We start from the raw sequence: 21,537 nt of genomic DNA on the forward strand, positions 1-21,537 counted from the left end.
TATTGGAATCATGGAGTCTTAGCCACTGGACCACCAGGGAAGTCCCCTTGATCATACATTACTCTTGTACATACATAGATGTGACAATATGGGGAAGTAAAGTATTCCCATAGTTTCTTCACATTTAGAGTATTACTTGTCTAAGTCACTTTCAGTGTAGGATCATCAAAATCTGTGCTTTTTAGCACAGTATTGTCCCCTGTGCCATCAGGAGCATGAGTGATGAGGGAGAAGCACTCCACTCTTCCTCTGAAATGTCATCCAAGGCACCAACACCCATTCTTCAAGCTTCCACATGGTGTTTTCTTTTTTAATTTAAATTATTTATTTTAATTAGAAGCTAATTACTTTACAATATTGTAGTGGCTTTTGCCATACATAGACACGAATCGGTCATGGGTGTACATGTGTCCCCCATCCTGAACCCCCCTTCCACTTCCCTCCCAATCCCATCCCTCAGGGTCGACTCAGTGCACCAGCCCTGAGCATCCTGTCTCATGCATCGAACTTGGACTGGCAATCTATTTCACATATGGTAATATACATGTTTCAATGCTATTCTCTCAAATCATCCCACCCTCACCTTCTCCCACAGAGTCCCAAAGTCTGTTCTTTATCTCTGTATCTCTTCTGCTGTCTTGCATATAAGGTAATCATTACCATCTTTCTAAATTCCATGTATATGCGTTAATATACTGTATTGGTGTTTTTCTTTCTGATTTACTTCACTCTGTATAATAAGTTCCAGTTTCATCCACCTCATTAGAACTGATTCAAATGTGTTCTTTTTAATAGCTGAGTATTATTCCATTGTGTATATGTAACACAGCTTTCTTACCATTCATCTGCTGATGGACATCTATGTTGCTTCCATATCCTAGCTATTGCAAACAGTGCTACGATGAACATTGGGGTACACATGTCTCTTTCAATTCTGGTTTCCTTGGTGTGTATGCCCAGCAGTAGGATTGCTGGGTCATATGGCAGTTTGATTTCCAGTTTTTTAAGGAATCTCCACACTGTTCTCCATAGTGGCTGTACTGGTTTGCATTCCCACCAACAGTGTAAGAGGGTTCTCTTTTTTCTGCATCATCTTTAGCATTTATTATTTGTAGACTTTTTGATAGTAGCCATTCTGACCGGTGTGAGATGGTACCTCATTGTGGTTTTGATTTGCATTTCTCTGGTAACGAGTGATGTTGAGCATCTTTTCATGTGTTTGTTAGCCATCTGTATGTAATCTTTGGGGAAATCTCTGTTTAGTCCTTTGGCCCATTTTTTTGATTGGGTCGTTTATTTTTCTGGTATTGAGCTGCAGGAATTGCTTGTATATTTTTGAGATTAATTCTTTGTCAGTTCCTTCGTTTGCTATTATTTCCTCCCATTCTGAAGGCTGTCTTTTCACCTTGCTTATAGTTTCCTTCGTTGTGCAAAAGCTTTTAAGTTTAATTAGGTCCCATTTGTTTATTTTTGGTTTTATTTCCATTACTCTGGGAGGTGGGTCATAGAGGATCCTGCTGTGATTTATATCAGAGAGTGTTCACCCTATTTTTCCTCTAGGAGTTTTATAGTTTCTGGTCTTACATTTAGATCTTTAATCCATTTAGAGTTTATTTTTGTGTATGGTGTTAGAAAGTGTTCTAGTTTCATTCTTTTATAAGTGGTTGACCAGTTTTCCCAGCACCATTTGTTAAAGAGATTGTCTTTTCTCCATTATGTATTATTGCCTCTTTTGTCAAAGATAAGGTATCTATAGGTGTGTGGATTTATCTGGCTTCCCAGGTGAATTCTACCAAAAACTTAGAGAAGAGCTAACACCTATATTCCTCAAACTCTTCCAGAAAATCGCAGAGGAAGGTAAACTGCCAAACTCATTCTATGAGGCCACCATCACCCTAATACCAAAATCAGACAAAGATGCCACAAAAAAAGAAAACTTATAGGACAGTATCACTGATGAACATAGATGCAAAAATCCTCAACAAAATTCTAGCAAACAGAATCCAACAACATATGAAAAAGATCATACATCATGACCAAGTGGGCTTTATCCCAGGGATGTAAGGATTCTTCAGTATTCACAAATCAATCAATGTGATACACCACATTAACAAATTGAAAGATAAAAACCATATGATTATCTCACTAGATGCAGAGAAAGCCTTGACAAAATTCAACATTGATTTATGATAAAAACCCTCCAGAAAGCAGGCATAGAAGGAACATACCTCAACATAATAAAAGCCATATATGAAAAACCCACAGCAAACATTATCCTCAATGGTGAAAAATTGAAGGCGTTTCCCCTAAAGTCAGGAACAAGACAAGGGTGCCCACTCTCACCACTACTATTCAACATAGTTTTGGAAGTTTTAGCCACAGCAATCAGAGAAGAAAAAGAAATAAAAGGAATCCAGATTGGAAAAGAAGAAGTAAAACTCTCACTGTTTGCAGATGACATGATCCTCTACATAGAAAACCCTAAAGACACCACCAGAAAATTACTAGAGCTGATCAATGAATATAGTAAAGTTGCAGGATATAAAATTAACACACAGAAATCCCTTGAATTCCTATACACTAACAATGAGAAAACAGAAAGAGAAATTAAGGAAACAATTCCATTCACTATTGCAACAAAAAGAATAAAATACTTAGGAATAAATCTACCTAAAGAAACAGAAGACCTTTATATAGAAAACTATAAAACACTGATGAAAGAAATCAGAGATGACACAAACAGATAGAGAAATATACCATGCTCATGGATTGGAAGAATCAATATAGTGAAAATTAGTATACTACCCAAAACAATCTATAGATTCAATGCAATCCCTATCAAGCTACCAACAGTATTTTTCACAGAACTAGAACAAATACTCTCACAATTTGTGTGGAAAGACAAAAAAAACCCGAATAGCCAATGCAATCTTGAGAGAGAAGAATGGAACTGGAGAAATCAACCTGCCTGACTTCAGACTATACTACAAGGATATAGTCATCAAGACAGTATGGTACTGGCACAAAGACAGAAATATAGATCAATGGAACAATATAGAAAGCCCAGAGATAAATCCACATGGTGTTTTCTTCATCCTACTGGAAGGTAGCAGTGCAGGTTTTCAGACAACTATGGTTTGCATACTTTCCTCAGATAGTTCCTGAACAGTTCATTATCTGAAATGTCGATGAATTGCAGTATACTATGAAGCCACCGGGAATAACAAAAGACTCTTGCTAGAACAGGCAGTAGCAATATACCAGAACTGCCACTTGGCCTTCTACAGCCGTAAACAGGGAGGACAAGCATCCCAGCCTCATGAGATGCAGCCTACATTGAAGCGCCTCATCTGCAGTTACCACATGCCCTTTTGCTAGAAAGGTTAGAGCTTGAGGGACAGTAGGGCTGGCCCCAGGGCCCAGGATTGAGAAAGGGCCAGAAGTGTTATTGTCACTGTTCCCCTGACTTTAAGCAATGCTGCTTGCATCTCTTCAGGTTCAGAGGCACTGAGGGGCCCAGGTAGGCAAATGACTGGCCTCGAATTTCAACTGTGGTTGCTACAGTTGTGTGTTGTCTACAGTTGCTGCCCATAGACAAATGCCTCCATCACTTTGGGCTTGCTTTTCTAGCCATGAGGACATGGATAGCATACCTTGTTCCTTGGAGCTCCTTGGAGGAATGGCTGACTCTAGAATTAGGGCCGGGAATACCCGAGATGAGTATCTTGTAATACCAGAAAGTAAGGAAGTACCCCTCAAGACCCCCAAGCCAAAAATGATAGGCATGTGTTAAAAGGACAGGAGCCAAGTGAAAGAGCTCCTGATGGCTAAAGCTGGGACAATTCCAGCAATAAAATAAACAATGAGGTGTTGAATTATAACCCAGAGTATAAAATAAATATCCACAAGTCCATACTGATAAATGAATGAATACATAAATAAATGGAGAAGAAGAAACAAATCTCTGCAGAGGAATTTCAAATAACTGACATAGATCCTCTGCCCTCGAGGAGGTGTATTTTAACTTCCTGCTCCTCAAGTGTGGATGGTACATAGTGACTTCCTTCTAAAGAGCAGAGCATGGAAGCCGGACTGAGTGGCGGGGGAGGTAGTGACTCTGCAGTGGAGAAAGCTGGCAAGCAGCTTCTCTGCAGGTGGTCAAGGTCCACATCAACAGTGATGTCATGTTTGTAGCACGCACTCTTATTTATTTTTTTTTTGCCATGCCACGTGGCATGTGGTATCTTAGTTCCCCCACCAAGACCCCTGCAGTGGAAGCACAGAGTCTTAACCCCTGAACCACCAGGCAAGTCCCATAGCATGGACTTGTGACATAATGTGATGAGGGTGCTCACCTCTGTGGTCTTCTTCCCTACATCCATATCCTCAGTCTAACCATGGAGAAAACATCCGACATACCCAAATTGAAGGATCAGCTGCAAAATACTTAACAATATTCCTAGAAACCATTTAGGCCATCAAAAACCAGGAAAGTGTGAGGGAAATCAGAGAGGAAAAACAGTCTGAGGCAGCAAAAGGAGATGTTAATTGTTGTTGTTCAGTGGTCAAACTGTGTCCAACTCTGCCACTCCATGGACTGCAGTATGCCAGGTTTCCCTATCCTTCACCATCTCCCAGAGTTTGCTCAGACTCATGTCTATTGAGTTGGTGATGCCATCCAACCATCTTGTCCTCTGTCATCCCCTTCTCCTACCTTCAATCTTTCCCAGCATCATGGTCTTTTCCAATGAGTTGATTCTTCCCATCTGGTGGCCAAAATATTGGAGCTTCAGCTTCAGCATCAGTCTTTCCAATGAATATTCAGGGTTGGTTTCCTTTAGGATTGACTGGTTTGATCTCCTTGCTGTCTGAGAAGGAGATAAAATGACTAAATGCAATGTGCTGACCTGGATGGGATCCTGGAGCCCAAAAAAGGGACAACACCCCTAAATTAGGAAAATTGGAAAAAATATGGACTTTAGTAAGTACCTGCATGTTAGCTCAGGTGATAAAGAATCTACCTGCAATGTAGGAGACCCGGGTTTGATCCCTGGGTTGGGAAGATCCACTGGAGAAGGGAATGGTGGCCCACTCCAGTACTCATGCCTGGAAAATCCCATGGACAGAGGAGCCTGGTGGGGTACAGTCCATGGGGTCACAAAGAGTTGGACACGACTGAACGACTAGCACACACACACACAGAGTGTGTCAGTATTGGTTCGTGCATGGTGACAAATGTATCATAGTCATGGCAGATATTAATCACAGGGAACTCCACACTCTCTATGCTGCTTTTCTGAAAATCTGAAGCTATTCTAAAATTTGAAGTATATTGATTTAAAAGGAGAGAAGGGTTATAACTTCTTTCTAGGCAGGTTGCTGGGAGGGTTTATGGAGATGATGCTGGGAAGTGTGGGCTGTGTCAGCCCTTGGGTGGCAGTGTATGCCCTGTCATGTTTGAGCACAGGGCGGGCCTGAGACTGGCTTTTTCCACATTGTAACTCCCTGTGGAGCCCTGTTGGACCTAGCTGCCAAGCAGTAGGTGAACACTGTGCTCTGTAGCCCCTCAGAAGCAATGGTCCCTAGGAGTGAGGTTGGCCCCCTTGGGGTTGGCCAGGAACTGTCTCTGCTGGAAGCAAGAAGAAGCCCATCTAAGCTTGGTCCAGAAGGGAAGGCTGCCAGCTGCCAGCTTGGTCCAGAAGGGAAGGCCCACTCACATGGGCTCCCCAAGGCTTAGCTCTCTCCCTCCAACCATGGCCTGAAACATGGGCATTTCTGCTGCAGGCACCCTGAGTCTGACCCTGCCTTCAGGCAGAGCTCCCACCCAGTAGACCCTCCTTCCCGTCTTCCTTCTCCCTGGGCTTGACCACAAGGCCCTTGGGAGGCCTGGCCATGCAACGTTACAGGAGAGCAGAGAAAGAGTTTTTACAACAATCCCTGACTGTTCACTGGATTGTATGACTGTTCACTGGACATAGAAACTTCCTCCCTTCATCTTCACCACCACCCCAGCCAGCCTGCCACTGAAACTGGTTCTGGATAGCTGCCATGTATAGTGGCTAAGAGCCACAAAGATTTGATCCCAGCCCTCCCACTTTCTAGCTGGGACCTTGGGCGAGTTACTTACTTAACCTCTCTGAGCCTTGGATTTCTGACATGTGAAACAAGAATAATTCCTCCCTCCATAAGAGTGCCCTCAGCAGGGTGCCTGATACATTGTATGTGTTGCGTGACCAGAGTTGCCTCCAACCCTAGTTCTCTCTAGCCACTGTCTCCCTTCTGTGGTTTTGCCTCCCCTTGATCAGAGTCTTGACCTTTGCTTATTTTTCTGGTACACAGCCAATAGCCATCCCAGGCCAATATGTTATGTGGAACTCTAACCTGGGGGGTCTTGGCAGATGACCTTGAATTTGGCTGAGGTGCGGGGAGCAGGGAGACCAGACACAGTGTTCTTTTCTGCCCCATGGGTGTGTCTTGGAGCAATCATGCTTGTGCGTACAACCACGGGAAGCAATTCCTGATCTCCCCTGAGCTGGCTCGTTGACCTCACCTCTGGCATTTGAGAAGTAGTTGTGGGGGGCGGAGGCCAACAGAGCCAGGCCTTGAGTGCACAGCCAGGCCAGAGCCTGTTGGGCAGCAGCCCTGTGTGTGTGCCAGAAGGCTGGGGTCCTGGGCCACTCAGGCAGCCTCACCCTCTCTCTGGGGCTCCAGCACCAGCTCAGGGCTGTGGGTGGAACCTGTGTGCCTGGCAGCCTCTGCAGTTCTGCTGAGCATGGCAGTCATGTCCAGCCACCTCCTTGTCCTATGTGGAGTGTCATTGTAGCTCCAGCTGAATCAAAGCCACTGAGGTCCCACTCAAGGGCCAAGATGGGTGTGTATAGATGAGCCAGAGCCCCAGAGACAGTCAGACTGGGGGACCTGAAATGGCAAGGCCAACCCTACTTTTGGAGGGTGGAATAAGAGAGAAAATTTAGTGCTTTCTTTTCATTATCCTTATTTAATCTAAGAAAAGATCAGACTTTCTCTCATTGCTGAACCATGCACCTATCACAGCCTCAAAACCCTTCATCCAGTCTTGTACTTAGGCTGTCTTCGGGGACAGGGTTCATTTTCCATCTTCCTTTCCTATGGATCCTTTAGTGGGTTCCATGTGCCTGTCTCAGTTTTCTTTTACTTGCTAATGTCTTCAGTTCATCATGGTTCTTGGAAGATGGTTTACTGGGTCCAGGATCCTAGGTTGATGGTTTCTTGGTGCTTTGATGGTGTTACCTCAGGGTCTCCCTAGTCACTGTTGGAAACCTACTCCCAAGGCAGTGGTCCTTCCTTGGTGAGTGACTTGTCTTCTTTCTCTCTTGCTGCCTACAGATGTCTTACAAGACATTCTCTTTGACTGATGTGAGCTTGGAGGGAAATTCCTGAGACTGTGGTCACTGTCTGTCCCCAGGAGTGGAGCCGATGCACTCAAGAGGGAGACTTGAGGCCAGTGGGGGCGGTGCACAGGAAGAATGAATGGGGCTCATGGCATGGGGAGCTTTCTAAGGGCCAAGAGTGCCTTGATAGGCTAGGAAGAAACTCCCTGTCTTGTGGAGGTGGCCTGAGTTACCTTGATTGCCAATAAGTTCGGGACTGTCATGGTGGCTTCATGTAGTTCCTGACTTCCCCTCCCCTACATCAAGCCTCTGCCCATCTCCTGTGAAGAGTTGATGACCTTCTCAGTCAAGGATTATTCTGGATCCAACAGTAAGACCTGTCTGACCTCTCCTTCCCATACTCACTGTCCTCCTCTCTCCTGACCCCTGGGGTGGGGCATGAGGGGTCTGCACCAAGGGCTTGGTACACCTGTCTGTCCCTTTAGTGTCCAGATTATTTTAGAGCACCGAGGGGTCGCTCCAGATGGCATGTCCCTTCCTGCTTGCTCTGTAGCTCTGTATTTGCATTTAGGACAGTAACCTGGGACTGGGAGTTTGCGTCAGGAAGTACCATTCAACCTCCCACCTGTATCAAACACTTGGCTCTGATTCTGCCTCCTGCACGGAGAACAGCAGCCCCCTCTCTCCCAGTGTGCCAGCCTGGAGATGCAGTGTTAGAGCAGGGCTCACTGCGGCCTTTGATCGGCGAGCTTGGCCTGCTGCGTGAGGGACACAAATGAGTAACGTGGCAGGATTCTGGCAGCACTCTGCCTGGTCCACTTTGGAGAAAGAGGAGGGCAGGAAGGCAGTGGCCTGGGTACTCTAGTTTGTTTGTTTTTCCTTTGGCCATGATGCCACAAGGCATGCGGGATCTTAGTTCCGCTTTCCCTGTCCTGGGGTCACTGGTGGGTTTACATGTGTATACGAGGTGCCCAGATGTGGCTGTGTGGAGCGTGCATTGCTTGTCACCCCATCCTTGGTTGCACTCTTACAGTGCACATCAGTGGGATCTGAGACACCCACCGTGCCCTTGTGTGGCAGGAAGACCCTGTAGCGGTGTTGGAGGGGCTGAGATGTTGGGGTTCTTTGTGTCATCCTACTGCTGCTTGAATATCATTTCAGCAGGTCATCAGAGTCCTCAGGGTGGAATCCTGTGAGGTAGAATACATGTGCATGGTCTTCTAGGATGAGTCATGGGCAGGCGGTAGAGACAGATGTTAATCTGTTTATGCATTTGAGCACTTGGCTCCCATGATGTCTCTGCTCCTACCGGAGAGGGAAGGAGGGTGGAGGGAGGGCCCCCTGCCCATCACGCTGTCCACTGTTATGTGTGCTGGGCATTGGGGGGCCTGCTGTCCCACAGCAGGCACTGGTCTCTGGTCCTAATTGGGTCCAGACCTGGGTGCCAGGCAGGGCGGAAGCCTGATGCTGGCCCCTCTGGGGTCTACACACTTATGATTGGGAGAATGGGCTGGGACTCCATGGTGCCCAGGCTTCTGCTGTTGCAGCCCTGTGCTCACAGGCTCTGTCCTTGCTGGCCCAGGAGGGGTGCGTCAGCACAGGAACAGATCTCTGGTCCCCGTCCCCACCTTCCCATCCCCGTGGGACTCTCATGTGTAGGGTTGGCCATGCCGTTACTCCTCCATCTGCTGGACAGCAATCCCTTTGTGGATTATAGGTTGGTTCCTTTGCTCATGAGCTGAAAGGCATGGCGGGGTAAAGTGGTGCGAACAGGGTCATGCACAAATCTCCATCCTCACTCCCAGGAAGCCGTGCCGGCAAGAGTCAGAGGCTGGGTTCCACTTCTGCTCCATCACTGACTGTGCCCATGGGCCTCTCTGCCTGTGGTGCTCACTCGTCATCCCCAGATATTGAGTTGGCATGAGTATCCACATGCCAGCCCATGACAGCCATTGTGGTCCCCATTCTACAGAAACAGAGATTCTAAGGAGTCACCTGACATGCCCCAAGCCACCCAGCTGCTAAGGGGCAGTGCTGGGGATTAAACCCAGGACTCTGACTCCTGGCAGTTGCACTGCTGGGTACTGACACTGACCCAGTGAACACATCATTTCTCGTCCTGGATAAGCCACTTCTCCTAGGAGAGTAGTTACATAAGTGATGGCTCATCACATGTAGACGTTAGAGGTGATGCTTTTAAATCCACAGAATGATGTTTCGTGAAATAAGAAAATTGCAAGCAGTATATTCAGTATTATTCTAATTTTGTAAAATGGCACACATGCATACACATGGCTGACGGGAAGCTGTGTTAATGGCACTTACTATATATCTGGGTGATACTAATAGGAGACTTAACTATTTTTTCTTATTTTTTATAACTTGGGAGCTTCTTTTTTTAATTGAAGTATAATTGATTTATAGTGTTGTATTTCTGCTGTATGGCAAAGTGGTTCAGTTATACACACACACACACACACACACACACATATATGCATTCTTTTTTAAAATATTCTTTTCTATTATGATTTATCATAGGATGTTGAATATAGTTCTCTGTGCTATACAGTAGGATATTGTCTATCATTCCATATATAATAGCTTACATCTACTAACAACCCCCTCCCCCTTGGCAACCACGAATCTGTTCTCTAAGTCTCTGAGTCTATTTCAGTTTCATAGATAAGTTCATTTGTGTTATATTTTAGACTCCACATGTAAGTGGTATCTATGGTATTTATCTTTGTCTGACTTAATTTAAAATGATAATCTCCAGATCCATCCATGTTGCTCCACATGGCATTATTTCATTTTTAATGGCTGAGTAGTATTCCTTTGTGTGTGTGTGTGTGTGTGTGTGTGTGTGTGTACCACATCTTCTTTATCCACTCATCTGTTGATGGACATTTAGATTGTTTCCATGTCTTGGCTATTGTGATTAGTGTTGCTATGAACACAGTGTGGTGCATGCATCTTTCGGGATTATAGTTCTGTCCAGATACATGCCCAGGAGTGAAATGATTTCTGTATCATGTGGTTGTTCTATTTTTAGTTTTCTAAGAACCTCCATACTGTTTTCATAGTGGCTGTACCAACTCACATTCCATCCAACAGGGAGGGGGGTTCCCTTTTCACCACATCCTCTCCACCATTTGTTATTTGTAGACTGTTTATTGATGGGCATTCTGACTGTTGTGAGGTGGTACCTCGTTGTAGTTTTGATTTGCATTTCTCTAATAATTAGCAGTGTTGAGCATCTTTTCATGTGTGTATTGATCATTTGTATTTCTTCTTTGGAGAAATGTCTGTTTAGGTCTTCTGCCCATTTTTTGGATAGTTTTTTTGTTGTTGAGTTGTATGAGTTGTTTGTACATTTTGAAAATCAAGCCTTTGTTGATCTCATTGTTTACAAATATTTTCTCTTATAGGTTGTCTTTTCTTTTTTTTTTTAATAATATACTTTGCTGTGCAAAAGCTTGTAAGTTTGATTAGGATCCTCCTTTGTTCAAGATTAATTGACAATAGGTATGTGGGTTTGTTTCTGGGATCTTGATTCTGTTTCATTGATCTGTATGTCTTTTTTGTGCCAATACCATGCTGTTTTGATTACTGTAAATCTATAGTGTTGTCTGATGTCTGGGAGGGTTATGTCTCCTGTTTTGTTCTTTATCTTTAGGGCTACTTTGGCAATTCCGGGTCTTTCATGGTTCCATGTAAGTTTAATTTGGATTATTTGTTCTAGTTCTGTGAAAAACATCATAGGTAGTTTAATAAGGATTGCATGGAATCTGTAGTTTGCATTGGGTAGTGTGGCCATTTTAACAATATTAATTATTCCAATCCAAGAGCATGGTGTATCTTTCCATTTGTTTGAATCATCTTCAGTTTCATTTGTTAATGATTTAGAGTTCTCAGCATATAATTATTTCACCTCCTTGGTCATATTTATTCCTAAGTATTTTATTTTTGGGGGTGTGATTTTGAAAGTTATTGTTTTTTTTTATATTCCCTTTCTGATATTTAATTATTAATGTAAAGAAATGCAGCCAGTTTCTGTATGTCAATCTTGTATCTTGCTACCTTACTGAATTCAGTTATCAGTTTTAGTAGCTTTTGTGTGGAGTCTTTAGAGTATATAGAATCATGTCATCTGCATATAATGACAGTTTTACCTCTTGCCTTCCAATTTGGATATTTTTTTATTTGTTTTTCTTATCTTAAAACTGTGTATAGGACTTCTAATACTATGTTGAGTGGAAGAGGTGAGAGTGGGCATCCTTATCTTGTTCCAAATTTTAGTAGCAAGGCTATCAGCTTTTCACTGTGGGTTCATCATAAATAGTTTTTTCTATGTAGAGAGAGATTCCCTCTGTACCCACCTTGGTAAGGATGTTTATCATGAGTGGTCTGTCTAGTGCTTTTTCTGTATTTATTGAGATGATCATGTGGTTTTTGTCTATTGTTTAAGTGGCATATCACATTGATTAATATGTATATATGGAACCATCCTTGTGAACTTGGGATGATGAATCCCGCTTGGTTGTGGTATATAATTTTTTTATATGTTTCTGGATTCAGCCTATTAATATTTTTTTTTTATTAGTTGGAGGCTAATTACTTCACAACATTTCAGTGGGTTTTGTCATACATTGATATGAATCAGCCATAGATTTACACGTATTCCCCATCCCGATCCCCCCTCCCACTTCCCTCTCCACCCGATTCCTCTGGGTCTTCCCAGTGTACCAGGCCCGAGCACTTGTCTCATGCATCCCACCTGGGCTGGTGATCTGTTTCACCATAGATAGTATACATGCTGTTCTTTCGAAACATCCTACCCTCACCTTCTCCCACAGAGTTCAAAAGTCTGTTCTGTACTTCTGTGTCTCTTTTTCTGTTTTGCATATAGGGTTATCGTTACCATCTTTCTAGATTCCATATATATGTGTTAGTATGCTGTAATGTTGTTTATCTTTCTGGCTTACTTCACTCTGTATAATGGGCTCCAGTTTCATCCATCTCATTAGGACTGATTCAAATGAATTCTTTTTAACAGCTGAGTAATATTCCATGGTGTATATGTACCACAGCTTCCTTATCCATTCATCTGCTGATGGACATCTAGGTTGCTTCCATGTCCTGGCTATTATAAACAGTGCTGCGATGAACATTGGGGTGCACGTGTCTCTTTCAGATCTGGTTTCCTCAGTGTGTATGCCCAGAAGTGGGATTGCTGGGTCATATGGCAGTTCTATTTCCAGTTTTTTAAGAAATCTCCACACTGTTTTCCATAGCGGCTGTACTAGTTTACATTCCCACCAACAGTGTAAGAGGGTTCCCTTTTCTCCACATCCTCTCCAGCCTATTAATATTTTGTTGAGAATTTTTGCATCTATATTCATCAATGATACCAGCCCATAATTTTATTTTTTGGTGGTGTCTTTTGTGGTTTTGGAATCATAGTGGTGGTTGCTTCATAGAATGTCTTTGGGAGTTTTCTCTCCTCCTCAACTTTTTAGAAAGAGTTTGAGAAGGATCAATATAGATTCTTCTTTGAATATTTGGTATAATTTGCCTTGAAGCCATCTGGTCCTGGACTCTTGTTTGTAGAGAGTTTTAAAATTACAATTTTAAAATTCTATTTCACCTCTAGTGACTGGTCTTTTAAAATTATGTGTTTCTTCTTGATTCAATTTTGGTGGGCTGCATGTTTCTAGATACTTGTCCATTTCTTCTGGGTTATCGAATTTGTTGGCATATAATTGTTCATAATATTATCATATGGTTTTTTGTGTTTCTGCAGTATTGGTTGTTAGTTTCCTTTTTCATTTCTTTTTTGTTCATTTGAGTTCTCTCTTTTCTTCTTGACGAGCCTGGGCAGAGGTTTATCAATCTTGTTTACCCTTTCAAAGAACTACCTCTTGGTTTTATTGTTTTCCTTTCTCTCTGTTTTATTTCCTCTCTGATCTTTATTACTCCTCCTTTCTTCTGACTTTAGGTTTTGTTTGTTCTTCTTTTTCTAATTCCTATAGTGGTAGATTAGCTTGTTTATTTGAGGTTTTTCTCATTTTTTTGAGGAAAGCTTATATCACTATGAACTTCCATCTAGAACTGCTTTTGCTATATCCCACAGATTTTGTATGGTTGTATTTTCATTGTCTTTTGTCTCAAGATATTTTTAAATTTCCTCCTTGACTTGATTGTTGACCCATTATTTTTTTAGAAGCATATTGTTTAGTCTCCATGTAATTGTTTCTTCCTCACTTTTTTCCTGTGGTTGATTTCTAGTTTCATGCCATTGTGGTCAGAAAAGATGCCTGAGATAATTTCTATATCCTTAAATTTGTTGAGGCTTGTTTTGTACCCTTTTATGTGGTCAGTCCTAGAGAATGTTCCATATGCACTTGAAAAGAATGTGTATTCTGTGCTTTTTCTGGATGTAATATCCTAAAAATATCTATTAAGTATGTTTTATTGTATCATTTAGGATATGAGCTGTCTTATTGATTTTCTGTCTAGAAGATCTGTCCATTGATGTCAATGGGGTGTTAAAGTCTCCTACCATTTTTTTATTCTTGTCTTCTTTTCCATTTATGTCTGTTAGTATTTGTTTTACACATTTGGCCATTTAGGTCTGTTACTATTTGTTTTACACATTTAGGAGCTCGTATATTAAGTGCATATATGTTGACAAGTGTAAGATCCTCTCCTTATAGTAATCCTTTTGTCATTATCTGCTGTTCTTCTTTATAGTCTGTGCCTTAAAGTCTATTTTGTCTGATATGAGTATTGTGACCCCCACTTTCTTTTAATTTCTGTTTGCAAAAAATACCTCTTTCTATCCCCTCACTTTCAATCTATGTGTGTCCTCTGCCCTGCAGTGGGTCTCTTGTAGGCAGCATATTGTAGCACTTGTTTTTTTTATCCAGTCTGTCAGTCTGTATTTTTTGATTGGAGCATTTAGTCCATTGACATTTAAGGTAATTATTAATAAGTATGTATTTATTGCCATTTAAATCTTGTTTTCCTGTTGATTTTATATTTCTTGTCTATCCCTTTGTTTGTTTGTTTTTCCTTTTGTGGATTGTTGATTTTCTTTTGTATTATACTCATGTTCTCTTCTTTTTAATTTTTGTGAATCTAATGCATGTTTTTGATTTGTGGTTACCCTTCTTTTTCAAGTATATTAACTCCATCCTATATCTACTTGCCTTAGACTGATAGTCTTATAGGCTTAAACACATTCTAAGAAATGAAAAAAATCATTTCTAACTCTCCTCTCCCACATTTTATGACTTTGATGACCTTTTTTACATCTTCATGTTCATCCCTTTGCTGTTAATTGTGGTTATCATTGCTTCCACAGAAATTTTTTTCTTTTTTAAATCTGTGTACTGTCTTATGTAGGTGATTTGCTTTCCAATTGTGATTTTCTTTCCTGTATATTCTTTTTTTTTTAATATTTATTTATTTGGCTGCACTGGGACTTAGTTGTAGCATATGGGATCTAGTTCCCTGACCAGGGATTGAACCCAGTTTCCCTGCTTTGGGAGCATGGAGTCTTAGCCACTGGATCACCAGGGAAGTCCCATCTTTCCTGTATATTCTTACTTCTTTTCTATTTAGAGAAGACTTGTTAATATTTCCTTTGGAATACATTTAGTGTTGCTATATTCTTTTAGTTTTTGCTTATCTGAGAAATTTTTTCTCTCTTCTTCTATTCTAAATGATAATATTGTTGGGTAGAGTATTGTAGATTGCAGATTATTTTTCCCTTCAGGACTTTGCATATATCTTGCCTCTCCCTTCTGTTCTGCAATATTTCTGTAGAAAAATCAAGTGATAGCTTTATGGGGATTCCCTTGTAATTATTTCTCTTGCTGCCTTTAGAATCCTCTCTTTAACTCTTTCCATTTTTATTATATCTTTGTGTAGGTATGTTTGGGTTTACCTTGTTCGGGGCCCTCTGTGCTTCCTATACCTGGATATCTGTTTCTGTCTTTTGGTTTACAAGTTTTCAGTCATAATTTCTTCAAGTACATTTTTAATCCCCTTTTCTCTTTCTTCCCCTTCTAGAATCAGAATTGTGTATCAGTTGGCATGCTTTATTTTATCTCATAGTTGTTTTATATTGCTTTCATTTTTTTTTTTTCATTTTGCTTTTTGTCTACTGTCCTTATTGGGTGATTTCCATCATTCTGTCTTCTAGCTCATTTATTTGTTCTTCTGCATTATTTATTCTGCTATTCAGTGCCTTTAGTTCACTTTCATCTCAGCAAATGAGCTTTATTTTTCTTGGTTCCTCTCTATAGTTTCTAGTTCCTATTTACAGTACTCTGAATTTCTGTCAGTAGTCTTTCTTAATTCATTCAGTATCTCCTTTTTGAAGTCAATGTCTGTTAGACTCACAAGGTCTGTTTCATTGTTTGTTCTTTCAGGGGAGTTATCTTGGTCTTAACTGGGAATGGTTCCTCTGCTTCTTCATTTTGCTTATATTTCTCTTATTCTGTGAGTTTAGGAGAAACAATTGTCTACTGTGGTCTTAGAGGGCCATTTATAGGTAGGACTATCCCTGTGTAGCTTGTGTGGGCTTAGTATTTTTGGTGCGAGGGCTGCTTTTAGTAGGGATGCCTGTTGCCTCTGTCCTCAGTGTGTGTTGAGGATCCCCTTGATGGGGATGTGCAGATGTAGCAGTTGGTGCCGGTCATGGGGTTCTCTGTGGCAGTGGCGGCTCACGTGTGCCCCTGGAGCATGCCACGGGAGCAGAGGGAGTCTGCGACCACTTCTGGAGCCGAGGAGGTGAAAGCAGTGGCTTGAGATAGCTCCTGAAGCCTGGGGCAAGGTGTTGGGGAGGATGGTAGAGGCGTGTGACTGCACCTGAAGTCTCTGGGTGGAGGGGAGCAATAATGGCAGCTCATACACACGCCTGGAGCGCCTGTAGGTAGTGTCCTGCCACCTGAGAGCTCATGTAGGGAACAAGGCTATACTGCTGAGTTTTGCCCCTGCTTCTGTGCACTGCCCATACAGCGGCACCTGGTCTCTAAGGCAGCCCAGGCCTCCTCTGCATAAACCCTCAGATGGGGTCACGCCAAACTCCTGCCCCTTTGCTCATAGCCCACCGTGGTCCCCTCCCCAGGCCCAATCTCCAAAGCCCAAGCTTCTGCACCCAGCCCCTGTCCACGCTGGTGGCCACGTGTCTCAGGCTGGGGAGTGCAGAGTGATGGTACTGACCGTATGTACAGGTTTCTTTCCATTCTAGCTGCTTCAAACCAGTTGCTGCATTCTCCTCCAAGGCTCCAAAGCTTCCCCTCTGTCCCAGCTGACTTCCCTGCTGGTGAGGGGACTTCCCAGGTGCAGGAACCTTCCTTCTTTAATAGCTTCCTCCAAGGGGCACAGGTCCAATTCTACTTCCTTCCTCAGTTTTTTTTTTTTTTTGTCCTGCCCAATTGCATGAGACTGTCTTGCTCTTTCAGAGGCTGGGAGTCTTCTGCCAATGCTTGGTAGATATTCTGTGAGGATTGTTCCACATGTAGATGTATTTTTGATGTACTTATGGGAGGAGGTGAGCTTCATCTTACTATTCCATCTCTGGATCACCTCTGACTTTTTTCTTCTCTTTTTTTTCGGGGGGAGTTGCTTTTCAGAGTTTTTAGAGTGAAATATTTTACATCCAGGAATAAAAGTTATTTAAGACAAAAAAGCTGGAGTGGTCTAGTGGGACCACTCAGGAGATGGACAACTTTAGGAGCAGGTGAGCTGCCTGTTCTTGGAGATGGACAAGCAGAGGTGGTGTCCATCTGTCATGGACATGGTTCCAGGACTTCTTCAACAGGCGAGTGGACAGGGGCTGTGTTCTTTGATGAACTGTGTCGGGACTGCCCCACAGGTCCCTAAGCCTGTGGGAGAAGGGAGTAATCCAATGCACTGCTCCTTTCCTCACACTTGACCGTGCCTGAGAATCACTGGGGAGCTCGTTCCAACTCTGACTCTGATTCAGGAGGTGGGCCCAAGACTCTGCATTTTTAATGAGCTCCAAGTGATGCTGAAGCTTCTGGTCCAAGGCCCTGAAGCACTTTCCCCCTGGATTTGCTATGGAGGAGTGCCCAGGTATTACAGAGCAAGCAGATGATGCCAGGGGTCACGGGAAAGGTAAACAGGGCTGTGAGGATGAGTGACCTGAGCTGAGTGGCATTTCTGAAAGGCCTCTTCAGAGATGTAAAAAGATAAGAGTCTGAGTTGCTGGGTTTGAGAACAGGCCACTTCCCACTATGGCTTTATGGAGAGAGCTCAGTGTTGGAATTCAGCCAGCCAGTATTTGAATCCCAGCTCTGCAACTCATTAATTGTGTGTCCTTGGGCAGGTTCTCTTGCCTCCCTCTGCTTCAGTTTCTTCATCTGAGGATAGGAATGCCTGCTGAATAAGGCCATGGTCAGGATGAAGTAGGATAACATGTCAGGTACCTGGCATTCAGTGGGCCTTTAATGAACACTGGCTTTTCCCAACACCATATACTTGTCTCTTCTTGCAGGTGGATGAGATTTACCACGATGAGTCCCTTGGGGTCCACATAAACATCGCCCTTGTCCGCTTGATCATGGTTGGCTACCGACAGGTAAACCTCTTTGTCAGCAGGCAGGATTGGGAGGGAGATGGCATGTGAGGCAAGAACATCAGACAAGCTAGGGTGTCGGGAAGGGAGAGCAGTGTCTAGGAAACATTTTATTTCCAGAATCAGAGCCCAGAGACCATGAGAGTTGAGGTCTCAGTGGCAGAGGCATCTGGGGTTGCTCAGTGGGACTTACAGTTTCCCTAGTCAGATAAATGGACAATCCTTGATCCCTATACCTGGAGGTCCCATTCCTTGAATCGATAGGGATAGTGGGGCTTAGAGAGGCAACAGCGACCAAGATGAGTCTTGCTAGGGTTGGGCCCCAGGCTCTGTTGCTTGTTCTTCCCCATGTGGGAGTGAAAACAGGGTTTTCTTCTAGAGGCTACTGTGAAGATTAAGTGACAATGAATGTAGAGAGGAAAGGCTCAGAACAGCACCTGCCTGTCGAGGGATTAGAGATCATCAGTTCTCAGCAGATAGGGGTCTTGACACAGGGCTTGGCACAGGAACATTCCCTGAAGCAGGGTTGGACTCTGTGCCTGCGGCAGCCAGAGTCAGTAACCCTGGGGAAGGCACTGCTATCTCTTGGGCCTTGGTGTCCGCTGCTGATGGGAGCCTGTTGTCGTCTGCGGGATTTGACCACCCACCCCGCTCTCTGGCCCCACAGTCCCTGAGCCTGATCGAGCGAGGGAACCCCTCTCGCAGCCTGGAGCAGGTGTGTCGCTGGGCCCACTCTCAGCAGCGCCAGGACCCCGGCCACGCAGAGCACCATGATCACGTCGTCTTCCTCACTCGGCAGGACTTCGGACCCTCAGGTATGCAAGGTACTGTATTTGCCATGGCCAGGTGTGTGCAGCTGCAGGGCAGGGGCTGAGGCTGTCTCTGGGGCCGCCCTAGGAGGACTGGAGGAATTTTTTTCAACAAAAATATCCTTGGGACTTTGGAGCAGGACCTGGCCGGACAGGTGGGCAAGCTTTGCAGTGGTTTCTTAGGGACTAGGGAGAGTGAAGGGGTCCCACTCTGGTCCCTGCTGCTTTGGTTGAACCTGCAGTTGGCTGGGCATCAGGCTCTGGCCCTGTGCTCACCATCCTGGGACTTGGCTGCATGAAGGTCTCAGTGACCTTCAAGGTGCTCCTGCCCACACTATATCCTTCCGTCTTCAGAAGCTGGTGGTGGGGAACCTGCAACAGGGCCAGTGTGGTCTTCTGGAAGGAAGGCCTTGCTCTCCCTGCTTATCCATGACTCTGCAGCCCAGTGAGCTGAGCTTACTCATCCTCAGAACTCTCCCTACTGTGGAGTGGAGGAAATAGTTGTATATTTGCTCCTCTGTTCCCAGGCTGCTAAAAGGCCCGAAGGATGCATGAACAGTGTCTGTGATAGAGGCTGGCTGAGTGCGCTCTGCAAACTCAGGAAGCTTGGATCACCTCCCCCCACCTCTAGCTTTTTGTGAGGGGAAACTAAGGTCCAGAGTGGCAACAAGGTTTGCCCAGGCCCCACTGCAGAGAGGAGACAGAGCTGAAACTCAGACTGGATCTCCAGACACCAAGTTGAGGGCTTCTTAGTGTTTTCTGGTCTGATGCTAGAAGAGGGTCAGCCTGTACCCAACAGGGCTGCTTGTCTGAATCCATGAAATCCTCAAGGCGAGCTTGTACACACACAGATCGACACACACATGTACAGACAAACATGTACTCTTGCCCAGGCACACGTGCACACAGACACCCACACACGTATGTACTCGCATGTGCTGTTGAGCACATCCAGACCTCCAGGACAGGTAGGACCCCAGAAACCTCTATACCCCAAGGACCATCTCAGGAAAGGGTTTTGGCAGTTCTGAAGACAGAGAATAGTGTCTGGCCCTGGTTGGCTGAAAGCCCAGGGCAGGGAGCGTTCTCTGCCATTGCCCCCTCTTCAGAGGTCTTCCCCAGCCCAGGCTGCTCTCCCAGCCGATTACAGGCCCTACGGAGTGGGGGATGCAGCCCCCTAGATCACAGGCCTCTCACACAAAGCCACTCAGCCAGTGCTGGCCTCACCGTGGCTGCCATGTGCTGGCCCCCTGCACTGCCCGCGTCTCCTGAGGCCTGCACAGTCGTGTCTTCACTCTGCCCATGTCCTCCCCTTCACGTGTCCACCCCCACCTCCCCAGAGTCTCTCACCTCTCCCCCAGCCCCAGCTCTAGGCCCCTCATAAGTCATTACCTGGTCCCCTCAACCCCTTCTGTTCGACCCATTCCCTGGGTGACTCCCAGTCATCCCCACACATCCCTTTGTGCTCCTGGAATTCTGGCCCTCCAGGCCCACCCCTAAGTAACCTGCTGACCCTGGTCTGCCTGCAAAGCTGTCTGCTGCTCACGGGTGTGGATGCGCTATAAGATGGGGGTGCGGGCTGGCCCCTGATTCCTCTATTCTCCCCGTAGTGTCTAACACACTGCCAGCTACCACACTGCACAGATATGTGGAGCTTGTCAACTGACCGACTGGCTGGCTGGAAGGCTGCAGCTTGGAAGTTGGGTGTGTGCAGGCTTGGGCACGCTGCCTTGTTTAGAGGAGGGGCTGACAGGCGCAGGGAGTCGCAGGCTAGGAGGGAAGGCATCATGCCTTAGGATGTGGGGGCAGCTTGGCCCAGGTGCCATACTGCAGCTGCATACATAGAGGGCGGGACGTTGCAAGAATCCTTCTTCCTCCCGGGACCCTCTGGCAGTGACCCGATCCAGGTGTGCCTGCAGTGGCTGGCTCAGCACAGACCTCGTTGCGTCCTGCCTCACCTGCATGTGACCTCTCTCTGCCCTCTCTCCCCATCCCCGGCAGGGTACGCGCCTGTCACTGGCATGTGCCACCCCCTGAGAAGCTGTGCCCTCAACCACGAAGACGGCTTCTCCTCGGCCTTTGTGGTGGCCCATGAGACCGGCCATGTGTAAGTGGCCCCGTGGGGGCGGGCTGTGCCTTGAACTCCAAGCAGGTCTGTGGGTATGGGAGGTTTTTGTCCCAGTTCTGATTCCCATCCCAGGCTCCTGGGAGATGCCAGAGGAGCTTCCCTGGGGGGCAGGGAGCCCCGGGGCCCAGAGAGCAATTCTGAGTCTGCCTTGGGCCCAGCCTCCAAATCCCAGGGCTGTGGGAGACCAGACATGGCCCTGCCTTTGGCAGCTCAGTGAGTGTCCCCTCAGAGGCAGCACTGTGCTCTCTGGGTGGCCTCTGTCCCTCTGTCCAGTCACTCCTCGAGGCCCTCCCTGCTGCTTGCATGTGGAGCGCTGTCCATCTTAGACAGGTGCATGTAGATCCAGGACTCGGGCCAGGCCGGTGGCTGGCTTACGTGATCCTCGGACTTGGATTTGGTTTAGAGGGGATTCATTCATTCAATCAACCAGTAGTTCTTGAACACCTGTTGTGTGCCAGGCCCTGTTCTAGAAATAGGGCTTCCGTGGAGAACGGGACACAAAAGCATGCAAGACGCTATGTGCTAGGAAAAACAAATAATCCACCATCCAGTGTCCAGTGGTGATGCACACCTGTCACAGTCACGCCTCCTGACCTTGTCTGTCCACAGGGCAGAGCTTAG

The 21,537-nt window shown here is 45.1% G+C and overlaps 1 protein-coding gene across 3 annotated transcripts in view; it reads left to right on the forward strand.

Moving 5' to 3' along the window:
• The window catches only part of ADAMTS14 (ADAM metallopeptidase with thrombospondin type 1 motif 14), a 114,053-nt gene that overhangs the window by 62,660 nt on the left and 29,856 nt on the right, over positions 1–21,537 (forward strand). For 2 of the 3 annotated variants that reach the window (XM_061161732.1, XM_061161729.1), the window contains exons 5-7: positions 17,899–17,982; positions 18,647–18,803; positions 20,790–20,895. In XM_061161732.1, the coding sequence (XP_061017715.1) occupies positions 17,899–17,982; positions 18,647–18,803; positions 20,790–20,895 (347 nt within the window). The remainder of the gene's footprint in view (positions 1–17,898; positions 17,983–18,646; positions 18,804–20,789; positions 20,896–21,537) is intronic. The other variant, XM_061161730.1, reaches the window with a different exon arrangement.

Source organism: Dama dama, chromosome 15 (genome assembly GCF_033118175.1).
Source record: "Dama dama isolate Ldn47 chromosome 15, ASM3311817v1, whole genome shotgun sequence".
Lineage (NCBI taxonomy): Eukaryota > Metazoa > Chordata > Mammalia > Artiodactyla > Cervidae > Dama > Dama dama.